The following is a 22,072-nucleotide window of genomic DNA, read 5'->3' as shown; positions in this document are numbered from 1 at the left end:
TTGCTCACACCTGAGGTGGAGAGAACACGCCTAAATGGTTTCCCATCACCTCCAGAGTGTAGACGATCAAGAGTCATGCCAGCCAATGGGGAAGGAGAGATTTTATGGCCAATCAAAGTTCAGGCACAGACTTTTAGTGTGGCTTCCACAGCTGTTCTTTGATGGAGACCAGCCAGGAGGACCAGGGGCCAGATTGGGTGAGGACGTCTTCTCCTTGATCTTTCTTTTTTCCATCGTTTCCCCCTTTCTTTTTTTTTTTAATTTTTTTTTTCAACGTTTTTTAATTTATTTTGGGGACAGAGAGAGACAGAGCATGAACGGGGGAGGGGCAGAGAGAGAGGGAGACACAGAATCGGAAACAGGCTCCAGGCTCTGAGCCATCAGCCCAGAGCCTGACGCGGGGCTCGAACTCACGGACCGCGAGATCGTGACCTGGCTGAAGTCGGACGCTTAACCGACTGCGCCACCCAGGCGCCCCTCGTTTCCCCCTTTCAGCACTTAGTGTAGATCTGGTGTGCATAAAGAACCAGGTAGAGGGGTACCAGAAATGCTCAAGCCCTGCCCCCTAGTTTTGGCAAGGATGTACCAATGTGACAAACATTTTAGGTCACAGAGAGGTTGTCTATCCTCCCCCCACCCCCAACTCTAGGTGACAGAACGGGACTCTTCAGGCTGACCCGGGGCCCCCTGTATTTCTAAAATGTAACCGGGGACATGGAGAATTGGAGGACCTCACGTATCAGATAACTAAGGAGAAAGGGTGAAAACACCAGAGAGCTATTTCTCAGACTCGGTTGGTCTGTCGGTTCTGACTTGTGAGATGCACATGACCTGGGGAGAGATATGAAAAACAGAATTTTAGCAAGGGGGATTTATGAAAGAGGGAGGAAACTCTGGGTGCCCCAGAGTTTATTTTATTTTATGTTTTAAATTTATTTTGAGAAAGAGAAAGCGAGCAGGGGCGGGGCAGAGAGAGGGAGAGAGAATCCCAAGCCGACTCTTGGGAGTCAGTGCAGAGCCTGACTCATCGCTTGATCTCAGGAACTGTGAGATCATGACCTGAGCCGAAATCAAGAGTCTGACATAGTCGTATGCTTAACCCACTGAGCCACCCAGGTGCCCCAGCAGGATTATCAATAATTTTAAGCCACTCTCAACTGCAGATTTATCTCTGTAATCACATCATTCTCCCTCAGGTACTACTTATTCCTTGTTTTTGAAGAATTTTTTTCTCTCTGGAGATTTCCAAGTTCACAACCCCAGGGCAAGATGGCTGAATCCTTTTTCTCGGACTTTGGCTTATTGTGGTACCTAGAGGAGCTCAGAAAGGAAGAGTTCTGGAAATTTAAGGAACTCCTCAAGCAAGAACCTCTGCAACTTGAGCTCAAGCCAATCCCATGGACTGAGTTAAAGAAGGCTTCAAGAGAAGATGTAGCAAAGCTGTTGGGCAAACACTACCCAGGAAAGCAGGCATGGGAGCTGACACTGAACCTGTTTCTACAGATTGAGCGGCGTGACCTCTGGACAAAGGCTCAGGAAGAGATCAGAAGTAAGTGTGGGAGGATGAAGGGGGCAGGGACCCGTGGAAGAAGCTTGGTTCACTAGAACCTTGTGAGAATGAAGGGGATAGTATTAAATTAGTGGCTACTCTCCATCAGCTGAGAACGCATTGTGGGTCAAGGGAGCCTTGGAGGTCATGGAATTGTAAGGCAACTCTGGCCATGCATGGGCCAGTGATGGCCTGTGGGCGGGTAGTGTCCTGTTCATCTAAGGGGTGTCTCCCCATTTTCCTGTCGGGAGCTGAGCCCGTGCTCTTACGAGGGATGCTCTGGGTCAGGTGTTCATCACCAGGTGTGCTGAGATAGAGTTGCATTATGGTAGTTGACTGTCCTTTTGACTAGACCTGCTCCAGGGACGAGGCAGAATCCTAACATTAGGAAATAATCAGAGAGAGCTTATGTCCCCGGCACTACAGAAAGTGCAACTGATGCCTAATATCTTTTTATTCCCACCACTATCCTGAGGTTTACAAATGGGAAAACCGTGGTCCCAACAGCATTTCCTCATGTTAGATGACTTTTTCAGCAGGGACAGGTCTGACTTGACATCAGTTATTTTTTTTTTAATTCTTTTTTATTTTTATTTGTTAACACTTATCCATTTTTGAGAGGCAGGGAGAGACTTGAGAGACAGGGCGCGAGCAGGGGAGGGGCAGACAGAGAGGGAGACACAGAATCCGAAGCAGGCTCCAGGCTCCGAGCTGTCAGCACAGAGCCCGACGTGGGGCTTGAACTCACGAACCTCGAGATCATGACCTGAGCCAAAGTTGGACGCTTAACCGACTGAGCCACCCATGTGCCCCCAAATCAGTTATTTTTTTTTTTAAATATAATTTGTCAAGTTGGTTTCCATACAACACTCAGTGCTCATCCCAACAGGTGCCCTCCTCAATGCCCTTCACCCACTTTCCCCTCTTCCCCACCAGCTCCCCCCATCCACCCTCAGTTTGTTCTCTGTCTTTAAGAGTCTCTTATGGTTTGCCTCCCTCCGTCTCTGTAACTTTTCCCCCCCTTTTCCTCCCCCATGGTCTTCTGTTAAGTTTCTCAGGATCCACATATGAGTGAAAACATGTGATATCTTTCTCTGACTTATTTCACTTAGCATAATACCCTTCAGTTCCATCCATGTTGCTGCAAATGGCATGATTTCATTCTTTCTCATTGCCAAGTAGTATTCCATTGTATATATAAATCACATCTTTATCCATTCATCAGTTGATGGACATTTAGGCTCTTTCCATAATTTATCTATAAAGAACTCACCAAACTCCACACCTGAAAAGCAAATAATCCAGTGAAGAAATGGGCAGAAGACATGAATAGACACTTTTCCAAATCAGTTATTTTTTGACTCATTGATGGCTCATTTACACCCTCTGCTGGAAGGATACTCTTTAAAAAAAAAGAGAGAGACAAAATGTCAGACATTTTTTAAAAAAAGTATTTCTTTTTTTAAAAAAGTTTATTTATTTATTTTGAGAGATACTGAGACAGCACGTGCGGAGAAGGGGCAGAGGGAGAGAGAGAATCCCAAGGAGATTTCGCACCATCAGTGCAGGGCCCCTCGTGGGACTTGAACTCACAAACCATGAAATCATGACCTGAACCAAAACCAAGAATCAGTTGCTTAACTGAGCCACCCAGGTGCCTCCAGACAAGTCATTTTTTTTTTCATTTAAAAAAAAATTATTTTTTTAAAATTTACATCCAAGTTAGTTAATATATAGTGCAATAATGACTTCAGGAGCAGAACCCATTGATTCGTTACCTACATATAATACCCAGTGCTCATCACATCAAGTGCCCTCCTTTTTTTTTATTTTTAAATTTTTAAAAAATGTTTTCATTTGTTTTTGAAGGAGAGAGACAGAGCATGAGTGGGGGAGGAGCAGAGAGAGAGGGAAACACAGAATTTGAAGCAGGCTCCAGGCTCTGAGCCGTTAGCACAGAGCCCGATGCGGGGCTTGAACCCACAAACTGTGAGATCATGACCTGAGCTGAAGCCAGATGCTCAACCGACTGAGCCACCCAGGCGCCCCTCAAGTGCTCTCCTTAATGCCCATCACTCAATTAGCCCATTTCCCCACTCACCCCTCCTCCAGCAACCCTCAGTTTGTTTTCTGTATTTAAGAGTCTCTTATGGTTTGTCCTCCTCCCTGTTTTTATATTACTTTTGCTTCCCTTCCCTTATGTTCATCTGTTGTATTTCTTTTTTTTTTTATTTTTTAACATTTATTTATTTTTGAGACAGAGACAGAGCATGAACGGGGGAGGGTCACAGAGAGAGGGAGACACAGAATCTAAAACAGGCTCCAGGCTCTGAGCAGTCAGCACAGAGCTTGACGCGGGGCTTGAACCCACGGACCGTGAGATCATGACCTGAGCTGAAGTCGGACGCTTAACCGACCGAGCCTCCCAGGCGCCCCATCTGTTGTATTTCTTAAATCCCACATATGAGTGAAATCATATGATATGTATCTTTCTCTGAGTGACTAATTTTGCTTAGCATAATCCACTTTACTTCCATCCATGTTTTTGCAAATGGCAAGATTTCATTCTTTTTGATTGCTGAATAATACTCCATTGTGTGTGTGTGTGTGTGTGTGTGTGTGTGTGTATGTGTGTGTGTGTGTGTGTGTGTGTATATATATATATATATATATATATATATATACATTTTCTTTATCCATTCATCCATTGATGGACATTTGGGCTCTTTCCATACTTTGGCTATTGCCGGAAAAGTCATTTTTTTAAAATTTACCTTTGATACAGTAACTCAAAGTTGCAGGATGCTTTGCCCAATTTTACATGTTAATCTCTCATTGATTTTTATCTACTTGTGGGAGTAGACTTCCTATTCTGGTAAGTAAGCCAAGATTCAGATGGATTATAGTAGTCCTAAAGTCTCACGATGCACAGTAGTTGAACCAAGGCATGTCTCCTGGGTTGCGGACCCATCATGCAGTGGCTGGACTGTCAATTGCCACGGCAATTCCTAGGCAGCAAGCTGCTGTTGGGCCAGCGTGCCACATGTCCATAAATGTGGTCCGTGAGGACAGAATGAGCCCAGATGGATTTAGAAGATTCATTGCTCCCTGAATAACAGGAAATGAGATTTATGTTCACATTAGTTTTTGTCCTTTGAGTCTCCCTGGGGGTGCGGAGGGAGGGTTTGGAGGTGGGCTCAGATAGATCTGAGACATAGTTGAGGAGCCTGGAGAGTCAGACATCCCGACCTTACCTAACACCCCTTGACAGCCCTGCCCTCTGCCCTCCAGGGACTGACACTAGCTTTATTACCCTGGCAAGTCTCCAGGGAGCGAGAGACATGTCTAAATTTCTCCAGAGGGGAAAGAAACATCCGTTTTTATTGTGAAAACATTTTTAATTATTATTTTTTAAAGTTTGTTTATTTTGAGAGAGAGAGTGCGCAAGCAGAGGGGGAGCAGAGAGAGGAGTGGGTGGAGAGAGAGAATCCCAAGCAGATTCCGCAATGTCAGTGCAGAGCCTGATATGGGGCTTGAACTCACTAACTGTGAGATCATGATCTGAGCCGAAATCAAGAGTCAGATCCCTTCTTTTTTCTTTTCGTGCAAAAAGGTGATTTTATTAAAGCACGGGGACAGGACCCATGGGCAGGAAGAGCTGCACTATAAGTGTGGGGGGCACTGTTGATGGAGTCCAGGGAGATAAAGTCTAGGGGGAGTTTCCAAAGAGACTTTCACATGCTACAGACTTACTGGAGGCCTAGCTGTTGTCAAGCTAAGGTTGTTTTTCTCTCTAGCAAGGCATTAACATTGAGACAGTAGGGAGTTCCTGGACTTTAGGCTATGATGGGATTGCCTTTTTCTGGTAAACTGGTGGAGACTGTTATCAGTTTCACCATTTGTTTTTTGTCCTTTCTTGTTTTTGGGTAGCTGGGAGTGTCCAAGGAATATCACATATGTCCCACCTGGGGGAGGGCAGTGCTATCTTGTGTTTTGCCCTCAGCCTGCTTTACACTGTCTTGTCATATCCCTCCCGGACAATTATGACCTTTAAATCTTTAAGGTTGTTGAAGGTAGAAGCTCTCATCTTCCATAGCTTCTTCCTTCTGAGTAGGGGCATAGAAAGAGTCGGATCCTTAACGGACTGAGCTACCCACATGCCCTGAAACACCTGATTTTAGAAACAAATCTTCCTTTGCCCCAGCGAGAGGAGGGCCATCGCTACATTCCAAGAATGTTATCTAGTCCTATATCCTTGGACAAAACCATCAGTGCCCTTTGCTTGGAAAACATGCAGAAGAACCTCCCCTAGTGTGGTGTAGATTTCTCCAATGCAGGCTATGGTCCTTGACCACATTTGTCATTTTATTTAACCTCCTGTAATGTGTTGCCTTGAACATGGAAGGTGCATCGTAAGGGTGGGTTGGAAGAATGATGATTCAGGGGTGTGTTTCTGAAATTAACCTGCAGTCAGCATGTCAGAACAGAAATAGCTTAGACCTTATGGTTTCAAATCAGACAGATGTGCGACAGGCACCTGACCCTAATAGTTATTCACTAGCGCAAATTAATCAAGAGACACATTCTCCCTCTCTGATTTTTTTGGGTAAAGTGGGAGTAGAACAAATCTCGATGGGTTGTTGACATGAAAGACATAGTAACCATAGTAACATTCTCAGCCCTGGTTCCTGGCAGACACTCAGTAAATGATAGTGGTTATGGGATTCTTCACTGGGGAGGTTTTGAATGTGACTCTGAAGCATTCACACAATATATTGCCTTGTAGCTCTGAGATAGGCTTCTGGTTTGGGCTAGGTGCTTACATGGGCGTGATTTGAGATAGCTTATGGTCCTAATAAAAACTAAGTTAATTAGCCTGGCCATCCATGGACATACCGTAGTCTTCATACAGGTGCTCAAGTAAATCTCTAGGGATCATTCTGGGTGTCAAAGAATGAATGCACTTTTTAAAAAAATTGTTTAACTATCTGGTATTCTACCCCTGTCTACGCAGATAAACCAAACCCATACAGAAATCACATGAGAGAAAAATTCCGTCTCATATGGGAGAAAGAAACCTGCCTTCCAGTTCCCAGTGATTTCTATAAAGAAACCACAAAGAATGAGTATGAAACCCTGAAGGCTGCATATCCTGCCAGCCAGGCTGGAGAGCCCACACCCACGGTGGTCTTGCAAGGTCCAGAAGGGATTGGCAAAACCACCCTTCTGAGGAAAGCCGTACTGGAATGGGCAGAGGGCAACCTTTGGAAGGACAGATTCACATTTATCTTCTTCCTCAATGGCTGTGAAATGAATGCCATTGCAGAGACCAGCTTAGTGGAGCTCATCTCCAGGGACTGGCCTCAGTCTTCAGAGCCGGTCGAGGACATTTTTTCCCAGCCAGAGAGAATCCTGTTCATCATGGACGGCTTTGAGGAACTCAAGTTTGATTTGGAGATTACGACTCAGCTGTGCGATGACCAGAAGCAGCGGAAGCCAATGCAGATTATCGTGAGGAGTTTGCTGCAGAGAAAAATGCTTCCAAAGTCTTCTCTGCTTGTCGCATTGGGAACAGTGGGCATGAGAAGATATTATTTCCTGTTGCAGCATCCAAAATACATAGTCCTCCCAGGATTCTCTCATCATGAAAGGAAGCTGTATTTCTACCATTTCTTCCGCGAGAGGAGCAAAGCAATGAAAGCCTTCAGTTTTGTGAGGGACAACGTCCCGCTCTGTATGTTCTGCCATAATCCTCTTGTATGCTGGCTGGTCTGTACTTGTATGAAATGGCAGCTGGAGAAAGGAAAAGACCTTGAGGTTGCGTCCGAAAGCACCACTTCTTTGTATGCATCCTTTTTAATTAATGTATTCAAGTCAAGAAATGAAAACTGTCCCCCCAAGCAGAGCAGAGCCCGACTGAAAGGCCTGTGTACCTTGGCTGCAGAGGGAATATGGACGCGCACATTTGTGTTTTGCCATGGGGACCTCAGGAGGAGTGGGGTATCTGAGTCCGATACCTTGATGTGGGTGGGCATGAGACTCCTTCTCAGGAACGGCGACTGTTTTACCTTCATGCATTTGTGCATCCAAGAGTTTTGTGCTGCCATGTTCTATCTGCTCAAACAACCCGAGGACAATCCTGACCCGGCCATTGGAAGTGTGACCCAGCTTGTAACAGCAGGTGTGAGTCAGGTCCAGAGCCACTTGTCCCAGATGATAACATTCTTGTTTGGAGTTTCAACTGGAAAAATAACCAACATGCTGGAGACATCCTTTGGTTTTCTCCTGTCCAAAGAGATAAGGCAGGAAATAACCCAATGCCTTAAAAGTTTAAGTCAGTGTGACACTAATCAGGTTGTGGTGAATTTCCAGGAATTGTTCAGCGGTTTGTTTGAGACCCATGAGAAAGAATTTGTAAGACAGGTGATGGATTTCTTCGAGGAAGTTGATATTTACATTGGTAACATTGAAGAATTGGTAATATCAGCATTCTGTATGAAACATTGCCAAAATTTGCAGAAACTTCACCTGTCTATAGAAAATGTCTTTTCAGATGACTCTGGATCCATCACAAAGTGAGTCCCTCTATTAATCACCCCTATCCCCACCCTACACACACCATACTTGTATCTTGTTTTAGTTCCCAATGGGTCCTCCATGGATGTTTACATGTAAAAAACATGGCTTTTGCAATCAGAGACTTTTCACAGTCGCAGTTTTGGTTTTTAGTTTTTAAATTGAAGTATAATTGACATATAACATTATATTAGTGTCAGGTGAACAACTTCATGATTCAGTATTTTTTTAAAAGTTTATTTATTTACTGAGAGAGAGAGAGAGAGAGAGAGAGAGAGAGTTGGGGGTGGGAGGGCAGAGAAAGAGAGAGGGGGAGAGAGAATCCCAAGCAGGCTCGCACTGTCAGCACAGAGACCAACACAGGGCTCAAACGCATGAACTGCAACATCGTGACCAGAGCCTGAATCAAGAGTCAGATGCTTAACCAACTGAGCCACCCAGGCACCCCATAATTCAGTATTTTTAAAAAAAACATTTTAAATGTTTATTTATTTTTGAGAGAGAGAGAGAGAGAACACAAGCAGGGGAGGGGCAGAGAAAGAGGGTGACAGATATCCAAAACAGGCTCTGCACTGACAGCAGAGAGTCTGACACAGGGCTCGGACTACAAACCACAAGATCATGACCTGAGCTGAAGTCAGATGCTTAACCCACTGAGCCATCAGGCGCCCCTCAGTAATTTTTTATGTTGCCAAATGATCACCTCAATATGTCTAGTTAACAGCTGTCACCACACATAGTTACAAAAATTTTTCTTGTGATGAGAACTTTTTAATTTTTAAATTTCTTATTTTTTAAACAGTAAATAAAAAATATTTATCTATTTTTGAGAGAGAGAGAGCAAGAGTGAGAGCAGGGGAGGGACAGAGAGAGAGGGAGACACAGAATCCGAAGAAGGCTCCAGGCTCCAAGCTGTCAGCACAGAGCCTGATGTGGGGCTTGAACCCGTGAACTCTGAGATCATAACCTGAGCTGAAGTTGGATGCTTAACTGACTGAGCCACCTAGGCACAACTTATTCTTATTTTTATTTTTTAAAGTTTATTTATTTTTGAGAGAGAGAGAGAGAGAGAGAGAGAGAGAGGAGAGAGAGAATCCCAAGCAGGTTCTGCACTGTCAGCACAAAGCCTGATGCAGGGCTTGGACTCCCCAACCTCGAGATCATGATTAAGCTGAAACTAAGAGACGCTTAACCTACTGTGCCACCCAGGTGCCCAGGTGCACTTTTTAAAAGTGAACTCTACACCTCACATGGGGCTCAAACTCACAACCCCAAGGTCAAGAGTTGCACGCTCTATGGAATGAGCCAGCCAGGCGCCCCATGATGAGAACTTTTAAGATCTGCTCTCTTAGCAACTTCGAAAAATGTAATACAGTATTATTAAGTGTAGTCACACCCATGCTGTACATTACATCTCCATGACTTTATTTTGTACCTATATGTTCATATTTTTGGATGTAGTTTCCTGTTTCACTGATGGATCACCAAATCTCAACCTTCATTCATACAACAGTCAGGTATTGTTGCCTAAAGCTGGAAGAAAAGGAGGCTGAATAAGACTGAATAGCTTGTCTAGGGTCACTTAGCTAATAAGTGGTTCAAATGGGGTTTGATTCCCATTGCTCTGGCCTCAGGGTCCTTTCCTTAGCCACTTGACCTGTTAGCTCAGCCAACCTGGCCTTCCCTCTCCTTGTTCAGGCCCGGGTGTCTTTTGGGGGAGCTTTGGGGGCTCTGGGGATGGTGTTCTGCCTGTTTTGAGAATGTGCTGAGTTGCACTGCGCCACTGGAGAGTCACGGTCTTTGTTCTCCCACAGTGACGAGGAGAAGCTCTCCTTCTGGAAGGACCTTTGTTCTGTGTTCACGGCCAACAAGAACTTTCAGATGTTAGATCTGGACAATTGTATGTTTGATGAGCCCTCCCTGGAAATTCTCTGGAAAGCCCTGGCTCATCCTGTTTGTAAACTCCAAAAGTTCGGGTAGGTTGGATGTTGACCTGTAAACAACTGAGTTTCATCCTTTCTACTCTGGGTTTTTTGGGAAATACCAATGCACAGAGCCGCAATCCAATGGCTCAAGAAAAATTTGGGGAGCACTTTCCTTGATACCAATATTTTATTGACAAGAAGCAACTGTGAGCAAACTGGGGGACTTTAGGATTGAACATGGTCAACAGGGTAGGTCCCCAGCCACTATAGGTCAGTTTCCATGCACAAATGGGGAAGTGCTTTGTTTTCCGGGGTGGGTGGCCACCATTGGTTCCCCCTTCTTTTTTTAATGTTTATTTACTTTTGAGAGAGAGAGAGAGAGAGAGAGACCGTGAGTGAGTGGAGGGCGCAGAGAGAGAGACGGAGACACAGAATTAATTACAAGTAGGCTCCAGGCTCTGAGCTGTCAGCACAGAGCCTGATGTGGGGCTTGAACTCATGGACAGCGAGATCATGACCTGAGATGAAGTCAGACACTTAACCGACTGAGCCACCCAAGTGCCCCAAAACCTTAGTTTTTAAACAAATGGATCCTTTCCTTGGGAAACATGGTTCTTCTTGGAGAGTTAACTCAAATACGTGCATCCCCATTGTATGTCAAGCTCCGGCCTGGACCTGTGGGTGCAAAGATGCACAAGCATCGTGTCCCCATCCTGACGGTGCTTAGAATTTAATATGGGATGAGTTTGGTTCACTCCCTTCCAGTATGGACGGTGGTGTGTGGGCATGCAGGGACTAGCAAGAAAGGAGAGAACCGAGCAGCTGAGCCTCTGTGTTTGTCTGCTGTCTGAAAACCCCAGGTAGAGAGAATTTACAGGTGGCAGCAACGGGATATCTACAGTGTTGTGAGCCTAAGCATGGTAGACAGGTGGGAGGAATTGTGTAAGACGTATCTTCCTTTGTGCTTGGACTCTGCTGCATGAGTTTCCACATTTTTTCTAGGTATAATTTTGCATCTTATGTTGGAAATGGCCCAGACTTCTTTGAGGCCATTCTTCACAACCCTTATCTGAAATGCCTGAACCTGCACGGCACTAGACTCTCCCTTGTGAACGTCAGGCAGCTGTGTGAGACGCTGAAGCACCCTGTGTGCATCGTGGAACAGCTGATGTGAGTCTCGGCTTGTCCGCACTCAGTGATGTTTCTTGTCCAGCATGGAATTTTCCGTGGAATGTGCCCATTTCTTTCCTGCATCAGTCTTTTGTCTCTTACATGGTAAATTTTCCATCTCAGCCTCTCCAGACCTCAGAAGAGCGATCTTCAGACCTCTCAGAAGGCTTGTTACAGCTTTCCCTCCTTTGGTAGTCACTTGGATTACTTCTCGTGGACACCTTACCTTCCTCTTCTTGGTTCTGTCCTCAACCACCTATGCCAAAACCAAAACTCCATTTTTTTCCCCTGAAGATATTCATAGACACTTAAAATGAGAAATCATATCAATGACCACAAGTGTACTTATGTCAATCTGGTTGGTGACAACATGGAAGCCAGAGGGAAAGCGATTTGCCTCAGATCATTTCTTCCTCTTGAAAATTATCTGGGATGCCCCTACCTACCATAGTTGGGTGGTTTCTAGACAGGATCAATCCATTTTATAGCAGAAAGAAAAAGGGGGGTGTAATTGAGAACCAACTCATTAAACCCACCTGGAGAATATGCTCTTCTCTCCCCTGCTTCAGAGTCTCTTCTTTGCTGGAAAAGTTGCAAATGTAATTGACAGATTCACATACACTTGGTTAACTGTAACTTGGTTGAGATCCATCAGGAGAGAGAGGTGCATTCTGTGCATGAGTTGTTTGAACACACAGGCTTTCTGTAGATCCTTTTCCTCATTTGAACTCTTTCCATATCATGACTTTTTTTTTTCTACTCTAGCTCTCTCTAGTGATGGGGAACTTAGAAAATTCCTGAGTATTTTGCTCCATTTCATGTTAGGCCATTTGCACAGGGTTTTAATATTCCACATTAGCATAAGAATTGGGGAACAGATCTAGGAAACCAGGGGTCATTTGTAGACATTTACTGAGGGAAACTTTGCCTCTTTGGGGCAGACCAATTGTAATCTTGACTTCAGTTTGAGGTCCCCCAAATCAGGTTCCCCCCAGACCATTAGTTCTCAACAGAGGGCAGTTTTTTCTCTTAGAAAATGTCAGCATCTGGACATTTTCAATGGTCATCATTGCCTTGGGAGGATGCTACAGGCATGTAGTGGGTGGAGGTCAGGGGTTCTACTCTTAGCATCCAATAACATCCAGGACAGGTCCCACAACAAAGAATTTTCCAGTTCAAAATGTCAATAGTGCTGAGATTTGAGAAAGCCGCTCTAGCCTATGATATGTCCTATTTTTTAAAAAATATTTTTTATTTTATTATTTTTTTTTCAACGTTTTTTTTTTTTATTTATTTTTGGGACAGAGAGAGACAGAGCATGAACGGGGGAGGGGCAGAGAGAGAGGGAGACACAGAATCGGAAACAGGCTCCAGGCTCCGAGCCATCAGCCCGGAGCCTGACGCGGGGCTCGAACTCACGGACCGCGAGATCGTGACCTGGCTGAAGTCGGACGCTTAACCGACTGCGTCACCCAGGCGCCCCGAAAAAATATTTTTTATTTTTAAGTCATCTCTACACCCACCAGGGGGCTTGAATTCACAACCCTGAGATCAACAATTGCATTCTCCACCAATTGAGCCAAACAGGTGCCCCCACAAGATGCTCTTTTCAGCTGCATTAAGGCTCAGACCAGGGCTTCTCAACCTTAGAACTATTGACAGACAATCAGATTTATTGAGCTCCAGATCATTCTTTGCTGTGGGAAGAGGGGCTGTCCACAACAATGTAGGATGTTGAACAGCATCCCTGGCCTCTGTCTACTAGATGCTAGCAGCACCCCTCTCCCTAGTTGTGACAACCAACAATTTCTCCAGACACTGACAAATGTCCCCCTGGGGTAAAAAATCATCCCCCTGTTGAGAACCACTGGCTCTGATTTTTTTTTTAATTTACATCCAAATTAGTTAGCATGTAGTGCAACAATGATTTCAGGAGTAGATTCCTTAATGCCCCTTATCCATTTAGCCCATCCTCCCTCCCACAACCCCTCAGTAACCTTCTGTTTGTTCTCCATATTTGAGAGTCTCTTCTGTTTTGTCCTCCTCCTTCTTTCAGTATTATTTTTGCTTCCCTTCCCTTATGTTCATCTGTTCTATGTCTTAAAGTCCTTATATGAGTGAATTCATATGATGTTTGTCTTTCTCTGACTGACTAATTTCGCTTAGCATAATACCCTCTAGTTCCGTCCATGTAGTTGCAAATGGCAAGATTTCACTCTTTTTGATTGCTGAGTAATACTCCATTGTATATATATACCACATCTTCTTTATCCATTCATCCATTGATGGACATTTGGACTCTTTCCATACTTTGGCTATTGTTGATGGTGTTGATATAAACATTGGGGTGCGTGTGTCCCTCCGAAACAACATTCCTGTATCCCTTGGGTAAATACCTAGTAGTGCAATTGCTGGGTCGTAGGGTAGTTCTATTTTTAATTTTTTGAGGAACCTCCATTCTGTTTTTCAGAGTGGCTGCACCAGTTTGCATTTCCTTGCATTCTCTTGCAAAAGAGATCCTCTTTCTCTGCATCCTCACCAACATCTGTTGTTGTCTGAGTTGTTAATGTTAGGCATTCTGACAGGTGTGAGGTGGTATCTCAATGCGATTTTGATTTGTATTTCCCTGATGATAAGTGATGTTGAGCAGTTTTTCATGTGTCGGTTGGCCATCTGGATGTCTTCTTTGGAGAAGTGTCTGTTCATGTCTTTTGTCCATTTCTTCACTGGATTATTTGTTTTTTGGGTGTTGAGTTTGATAAATTCTTTATAGATTTTGGATACTAACCCTTTATCTGATATGTCATTTGCAAATATCTTCTCCCATTCCATTGGTTGCCTTTTAGTTTTGCTGATTGTTTCCAGATTTTTTCCTAACTTCAGTGGAAAGCAATAGGGATAAATAAATAGAGTCATGTAATTACATTTGTGCTTTTATTTTTATTTTATTTAAAAAATTTTTAAATACTTCTTTATTTTTGAGAGAGAGACACACAGAATTTGATTGGGGAGGGGCAGAGAGAGAGGGAGACACAGAATCTGAAACAGCCTGCTCTGAGCTGTCAGCACAGGGCCCTATGTGGGGCTTGAACTCATGAACAGTGAGATCATGACCTCAGTCAAAGTCGGATGCTTAACCTACTGAGCCAACCAGGGGTCCTGCCACATTTGTGCTTTTCAAGTCTGGAATGTAGATGGTGGATTTGCTGGTGTAAGACTGGAAGCTGGGATATGGTCCGTGGCCGCTCAGAACCTGTGGTCACATCCTGCAACATGTGTCTCACATGCAGGTTGGGGAGGTGTGACATCACAGCAAAAGCTTGCGACGATATTGCCTCGGTCCTGGTCTGCAACAAGAAGCTGAAGCTTCTGTCCCTGGTGGAAAACCCTCTGAGGAATGAAGGCATGCTGATGCTGTGTGACGCCCTGAAGCACCCAGACTGTGCCCTGGAGACACTGCTGTGAGTCCATCTGGGGAAAGTGGGCTCTGGGGAGACTGTGGACATGTACATGCGGACCCATCAATAGCGGAGGTAATCAACTGCTCACTGAGGGAGACTGCAGAACACAGAGTCTATAGTCAGAACTGCCTCTCCATGCCTCAGTTGCCCTGTCAGTAAAATGGAGCTGGTACAACACCTCCTCCATAGCGGCACCATGAGGTTGAATTCGAGAGTTGGAGACCCACCCTTAGGTACCTCGTGTCTACTTGAGAGCCCAGTAAATCCTTGTTATTGTGAACAAGGACCATGCCTTAGATACAATTGGTGCTGGGGAGAGGGAGCGTGTAAACATCTAAGACAAGGCATTCATTTGGTCCGTTTTAGGAGCAAGGTTTGCACGTTCTAGGTTATTACTGGGGCCCTCCAGAGCTGCCATTTCTCTCATGCTGCAAATATGCACAGTGGAGTGCTTCCTCTGTGGTGGGCGGTTGGCTAGGGCAGCGGTAGAGTGGGACCCCTGTTTGCCCAGTGAGGCCACATGGGAAACTTAGTGTTAAATCACGTGGAATGTCGTGGTGGTTCCATGTGGGGGCAGGTGCAAGAACGCCAAATCCGTGGCTGTGCATGAGCAACCCAGAAACAGCTGTGTTGTGTGCACACACATGCATGTATGTGTGCACATAGGCCTGTGCATCACACACTCACACACACACACACACACACACACAGTGGCATCTAAGACAGGAAAGGGAAAGAATACTACCACTGAGATGACATTCTAGACTGTATAGGAAAATCAACAGTGAAATATGTTCCAGGAACATTAAACACTAAAACCAAACCATGAAAGAAAGAAAGAACCCCCCCCCCCAACTTTGATCTATAAAGATTAGAAGGAAAAACCATTGGGGGTACGAAAGAAATGACATATGGGAAGGTGGAAACATTTGGCTATGTAATAAGTGGCTGATGTTATACAATGAGTAGAATTAACATGTACTTGATGACCAGCAATTAAAATGGGCTGTATTTTTCTTTCTTAAAAAAAATTTTTTTAATGTTTATTTATTTTCGAGAGAGAGAGACAGACAGAGACAGAGTGTGAGTGGGGGAGGGGCAGAGAGAGAGGGAGACACAGAATCCGAAGCAGGCTCCAGGCCCTGAGCTATCGGTGCAGAGCCCAATGCAGGGCTCAAACTCACAAACTGTGAGGTCATGACCTGAGCCGAAGCCTGATGCTTAACAGACTGAGCCACCCAGGTGCCTCTCAAATGGGCTGTAGTTTTCTAAAGGGTTCCTCAAGATCCATCACTTAACACGGTTTTTTTGTTTGTTTATTTGTTTATTTTTACACCATAATCAGTATTCCTTAAAAATAGGTGGAATTTGGGCCATCTGGGTGGCTCATTTGATTGAGCATCTGACTTTTGATCTTAGCTCTGGTCTTGATCTCAGGGTTGTGAGTTCAGGCCCTGTGCTGGGTTCCATGCTGAGCGTGAAGCCTATTTAAGAAAGAAAAAGTGGAAGTTAAGAAACAAAGCAAACAAACAAATGAATGAAAAAAAGAGAGAAAGTGCCAGACTCTTAAAAAAATATTTGTTTATTTTTGAGAAAAAGTAAGAGCATGCAAACAAGTGGTAGAGAAGGGGCAGAGAGAGAGGGAGACACAGAATCCAAAGCAGGCTCCAGGCTCTGAGCTGTTGTCACAGAGCCCGACGGAGCGCTTGACTCACAAACCATGAATTCATGACCCAGGTTGGACGCTTAACTGACTGAGCCACCCAGGTGACCCCCACCCAGGTGACCCCAGATTCTTAAATACCGAGAACAAATTGGTGGTTGCCAGAAGGGAAGTAGGTGGCGGGATGGGTGAAATAATGAATTATGTGATGGGGATGAAGAATACATTTACCGTGATGCTCACTGAGTAATTAATATACAGAATTGTTGAATCATTTTATTGTACATCTGAGGCTATTATAACCCTGTATGTTGATTATACTTCAATAAAAAAAACTTTTTTAATGAAAGACTGCTGAACATGTACAAATGTCACTAGTAATTTTAAAAGTAAAAATGTTCAACAAAATAATGCTCTTTATAACGAATGCTCAAAAATTTAAAATATATTCCACTTGGCCAGGATTCTGCCAAATGGACAGATTTATACAATGATTGGGAGTATTAATTTGTCGAGGTTTTTTGCAAAGTATGTTAGCAAATAAAGTGAAATGAAGAGTCTTAATAGTAAGCCTTAAAAAAGCATTAAAAAAAATTTGAGGCAAGGTAGTAATTCAATATAACTTAAAATGGCAGAAAGTATAAAGAATACAAGTGGAGATATTTAGGAAATATATACAGTAGTGAAGCCACTGGAGATTATCTTATGCAACCATTAACGTATTAATGAATTTTCAAAATACGTATCAGTGAAGTTTCAAAATTCAAAATACTTATTTCATTGAAAAAAGTATGAAGTACGTGCCATTGGCTGATCTTAAACACGAGAAGATGGGAAGAAAAATCCATCATAGATGAGCAGTGTTTGTTTATCAGAGACTTGTGCTTGCTTCCTGTCAGAGGTCGTGCTCAGGGGTCCCCTGAAGCCCAGGCAAACAACCAGAGTGAGTGAGGGGCTGGGTGGAGGTGCTGGTGAGTTGGACAGGGCCTGCCCCTGCCACATGGGAGTTTCTGTTCCCCGCCGTGTGTCTTTTGCTGCGTGACCACCTGCCATGGAATTTCAGGTAGCTGGCTTGTCTGTGGGAGGTAGAGGTAGGAAATTCCATGTGAAATCTCTTGGTTCTTACATGTTGACCGCTAATTAAAAACAAAACAAAAACATGTCAAACATAATATCAACTAAATTCACTACATCAAGGGGTAACATTCACTCGTGAGCTGCTGGTGTCTTAGGCTTCCCGCTGCTTTCCAAATTTCCAACAGTGGGTATAACCAGAGAAATCATGTTAAATACGACGTCATCCAGCACATTCCACCACATAAGCACAAGTCCCTAGAAGGGATGACTTTGGCTAAGGTCACCTAGCCGGTGGTGACCTGACCTGAAGCTGGAATCTGAGATTCTGTTGCCCAGTTTGGGATGCCCTATTCCAGATCCCACATTCTTGCTTCTGTGTTTGTGCAGCTGTCGGGTGTTCTAATTCTCTTACTTTTCTCAAGTGAGTCTGGAGTATGAGGAATAACTTGCATGTGGCTTCATGAAAAGGTTACCAGTTGGAGCCTGAGCGGGTTGACAAGTTGAGTGTGTGTGTGTGTGTGTGTGTGTGTGTGTGTGTGTGTGTCTTTGCAGGCTGATGTGCTGTGGCCTCACCTCTGTGGCCTGCGACTACCTCTCCCAAGCCCTTGTGTGCAACACATCCCTGTCCGTGCTCGATCTGGAGTCAAATCTCCTGGAAGATAGTGGAGTGGCATCTCTTTGTGAGGCACTGAAGCATCCAAATTGCAACATCGAGCAGCTGTGGTAGGTCTGGCTATGATTTGCATGAATGTCAGAGTATCCTTTTTGGATATCAGCACCCTGAAAAGGAAACAGGAAGGGGGAACATCACGGGGTCTGCTGAAAAAAGCAAGGCCCTGCCTGATACTTGCAGGGGTGTCCAGTGGTACTCACGTGTGTCTTGACCAAAGAGCTTGACAGGTCTTGGGTAGGACACACTGCTCTGGAGTTGGGTCTCTGGCCTCAGGAAGGCCAGAAATGGAATCCCCTGTGCCTTAGGCTAGCCAATGAACATGTGAGGATGCCTCACCTCTCCTCCAGTGTGACGTGAGGATAATTATGTTTCCCATGTCAAAGAATTGGGGTGACCAGCGGGAATAGTGCACATAAAGAACTATTACCAATGACTTACCCAAAACAAACAATCGATAAATGATGGCAGGAGGCATAGTATTATTGCTTCTACTGGGCACTGGAAACTCTTCTGGGTAGATAAGATGATGAATTAGTAAATGAAACACTCTAATATCTCTGTTTCCATGGAAGTCAATTTTATGGGGTCTCTCTCTCTCTCTCTCTCTATCTCACACACACACACACACACACACACACACACAAGAGTGTGGGCTGCAAGTATATGTGTATATATCATGGTTTATCAATCTTAGCACTATGACATTTGACCTGCATCATTCTTTATTGTGGGGACCGGCTGTCCTGTAGGATCTTTTATAGGATGTTTAGCACCATCTCTGGCTTCTACCCACTAGATGCTGTTGTACCCTCTTTCCCAGTATGGCAGACCAACATTGTTTGTGGAGATTGCCCAAAGTCCCCTGGGGCAGGAGGGAGGGACAAAAATCATTCCTGCTTGAGAACCACAGAAACACATACACACATATATCAGACAGATACATACATACACACACACACATATAACATATGTATGTCTAGGTATGTCCATACATGTGTATGTGTCCATACAGACTTATGAATATATGCATACATTATATAAGACTTATGAACATATGTATACATATGCTGTGGGTGATAAATACTGTGGAGAGCTTGGAGGTAGGACAGAGACTGGGGACATGATGCTATATAAAATAGTGAGAAAGGTCCTCACCAAAGGTGATGTTAGTGCAGGGAGTTGAAGGCAGTGAGGGAGTAACCCCACTGATACTTGGGCAGGAGCATTCAACCAGCAAGAACAGGTACAGAGGCCCTGGGAGAGCAGAGACAGGCAGCAGAATCACAGCCCAGCATGTTGGGCAGGAAGGCGGAGGAAACATCACCATCGTCATCTCAGAAATACTCGGGGACATCTTCCTTCATATGCGTAATTGAAAATAAGCTAAGCTGTGCAAGATGGGACCTCATGATTGTATCTCGTGGTGTGTATTTTCTCCAGGTTGTCGGATTGTTACCTTACTCCTCTTTGTTGCAAGCACCTCTCTGCTGTTCTTGTTTGCAATGAAAAACTAAAGACCCTGAAACTAGGGAGCAATGACATACAAGACGCTGGAGTCAAGGAATTATGTGAAGCTCTGAAGCATCCGAACTGTAAAGTAGAGACTCTTGGGTGAGCGTCACAGAGTATCTTTATGAGAAGTCTTGCCCATTTCAAGAATAAGAAAGGCTGGAGGATTAGTGGTGCTTAGGGGAAGCAGGTTTAAAACCATGTGTGTCTGGAATGATCTGATTAGCAAAATGCCATACTGTGAAGCCAGGGCTCACGCAACTTTGGCTCTATCGACATTTGGGACTGAGTAGTTCTTTGCTGTGGTGGGGAAGGGGCTGTCCTGTTCACTGTATGATGTTCAGCTGTATCCCTGGCTTCTTTCTACCTGAGAGATGCCAGCAGCACTGTCCAGGTGTGTCAGATGTCTTCACATGTTGCCACATGTCCCCCAGGGGACACAATGGCCCTGGTTGAGAACCAGTGGTCTAGACTCTAAAGTTTCCTGCTCAGAGGTGTGGAATTGGTATCTCACAGTGGTGTGCCTTCTGGCCTGCCAAAGCTGCTGTGTTTCCCTGTTGCAGGCTGGAAATATGTCACCTCACCACTGCCTGTTGTGAAGCCCTGGCCTCGGCCCTCACTGGCTGCAAATCACTGAGGAACCTGAACCTGGACTGGATTAGCTTGGACCATGATGGGGCAGTGGTGCTTTGTGAAGCCATGTGCCATCTGGACTGCACCCTGCAGCGGCTTGGGTGAGTGGACGCCATTTCCCTTGTTGGTGAGACACCTCAGAGTGAGTGAGGTTAGTAGGTTTTTCTCACTCTTGGCGTGACTGACATTTGGGTTGGAGGGTCCTTTGCTATGGGGGTATCCTGTGCATTGCAGGATGTTAAGCAGTGTCTCTGGCCTCTTCCTGCCCCTTACGTGCCCATAGCACCTTCCTCTGGTCATGATGATAAAAAGTGGAAACGTTGAGGTTGCTGAGAGCCAAGATTTTAATTGTTCTCACCACAAAAAAAGGAAATTATAATAATGTGACATGATGGATGTTGCTAACGCTAAGTTGGCAATATATAGATGTATCAAACCAATGTTGTACATTTTAAGCTTATCCAATGTTATGTATCCATCGTATCTCAATAAAATAATAATAATTTGAAAATTAATAATTAATGAAAAAAGAATAGCTATGACATCCGTTCCCTGAAGTAAAACACAAATGTCTCCTGACCTTGTCACATGTCCTCTGAGAGGCAAAATTGCCCAGGTAAGAACTGCCACCTTCCTATAAACACCATCTCCTGCCTTGTATTGCCTGTAAAGATGTAACCTCATCGTGGACATGACAGATGGGTCTATAAAGGGCTGAGCAGTTTTGACCCAGAAGCACTTTCCTAGAAGAGTAGCAGTCAGTGTTATTCTGAACATGATATTTGCATGTACAGTGTATGTATTTGGCATCTGTAGAATGAATATTTGGGTGCTCTCCATATGCCAGGCCCCTGGATGATATGCTGATGAGGAACAGAATGATTCGCAACCCCATTCTGCACATTCCTACCCTTTCTCCACTCATTCACAATGATTTTCCCAGTCACTTCTAGGAAAGAATGGATTGGTAAGCAGCACTGGGATGTAGACAGGCAAACGATGATGCATGAAGTCAAGAAAATGTGGTTTCCATTTTCCCAGGCTGGACAAATCTGCGTTTGATGAGGAGACTCAGATGCTACTGACCACTGTGGAAGAGAAAAATCCCCACCTGACCATTTCCCACCAACTTTGGGTCAACGAAGAGTACAGGGTCAGGGGTGTGCTCTCTTGATGGGGAACACCTCAAGTAAATGTCTCACAAAGGCTTCTCCTCAGTCACAGTGGGTGTTCTCATCCTGACATACCCTGTCCTATAAACTGTAATTCATGGAGGTGGGGGCTGTGATCTCAGACCTGTCCCTTTACAGCGTCCTAGCGATATGACGGTGGAATGTGACTCAGTTTATAAGTGCCAACTGTGCCTAAGTCCCCACCCCATCTTTAAAATTCCCACCCTCCCTTGCAGTATTTAGAGGAATACATTAAATGGATAAACACTTTGGAAAGCATGACTTTATTTTCTTAGTGGGTGTCTTGGGATGGAGGTAGGCGCTTGGATTTGAAGGAACCATAATCCTCTGACAATTTTGACTTAGAAGTGATGGTAGAATGTGTCTATAGATTTTAGGTTTTATTTGCTGTCCCTATATCCAGCATCCACCCAAACTTTCCATTTTTAGTTTGTGCAAATTGAGATTTGATCAGTTTTGTGGTCAAATAATAAAAATACATTTCCAAATCTCGACTTATATTTTATTTTTTCAAATATTTCTTTATTTTTTGGGAGAGTGCAAGCAGGGGAGGGGCAGAGAGAGGGGAACAGAGGATCTGAAGTGGGCTCTGTGCTGACAGGTTGACAACAGCAAGCCTGATGTGGGGCTTGAACTCATGAAC

The 22,072-nt window shown here is 44.4% G+C and overlaps 1 protein-coding gene across 1 annotated transcript; it reads left to right on the top strand.

Annotated features, from left to right (window-relative positions):
- Positions 1-1,269: 1,269 nt before the first annotated feature.
- On the top strand, positions 1,270-21,775 carry NLRP9 (NLR family pyrin domain containing 9). The gene is made up of 9 exons (XM_007080636.2): positions 1,270-1,549; positions 6,564-8,124; positions 9,940-10,095; positions 11,053-11,220; positions 14,511-14,681; positions 17,974-18,144; positions 19,535-19,705; positions 20,167-20,337; positions 21,278-21,775. The coding sequence occupies exons 1-9, from the start codon at positions 1,270-1,272 to the stop codon at positions 21,408-21,410; spliced, it is 2,982 nt and encodes a 993-aa protein (XP_007080698.1). The 3' UTR covers positions 21,411-21,775.
- The last annotated feature ends 297 nt before the right edge of the window (positions 21,776-22,072 follow it).

Source organism: Panthera tigris, chromosome E2 (genome assembly GCF_018350195.1).
Source record: "Panthera tigris isolate Pti1 chromosome E2, P.tigris_Pti1_mat1.1, whole genome shotgun sequence".
Classification (NCBI taxonomy): Eukaryota; Metazoa; Chordata; class Mammalia; order Carnivora; family Felidae; genus Panthera; species Panthera tigris.
The sequence above is the reverse complement of the archived record's forward strand: the minus strand, read 5'-3'. Positions and strand labels throughout refer to the sequence as shown.

What these genes read in the sequence shown, in the direction of transcription:
- NLRP9 (XM_007080636.2), top strand. Translation starts at nt 1,270, where the DNA reads ATGGCTGAATCCTTTTTCTCGGACTTTGGCTTATTGTGGTACCTAGAG. An exon ending in CCTGTTTGTAAACTCCAAAA is followed by an intron (nt 10,096 to 11,052) that starts GTTCGGGTAGGT and finishes CATTTTTTCTAG; the next exon opens with GTATAATTTTGCATCTTATG. An exon ending in TGTGCCCTGGAGACACTGCT is followed by an intron (nt 14,682 to 17,973) that starts GTGAGTCCATCT and finishes GTGTCTTTGCAG; the next exon opens with GCTGATGTGCTGTGGCCTCA.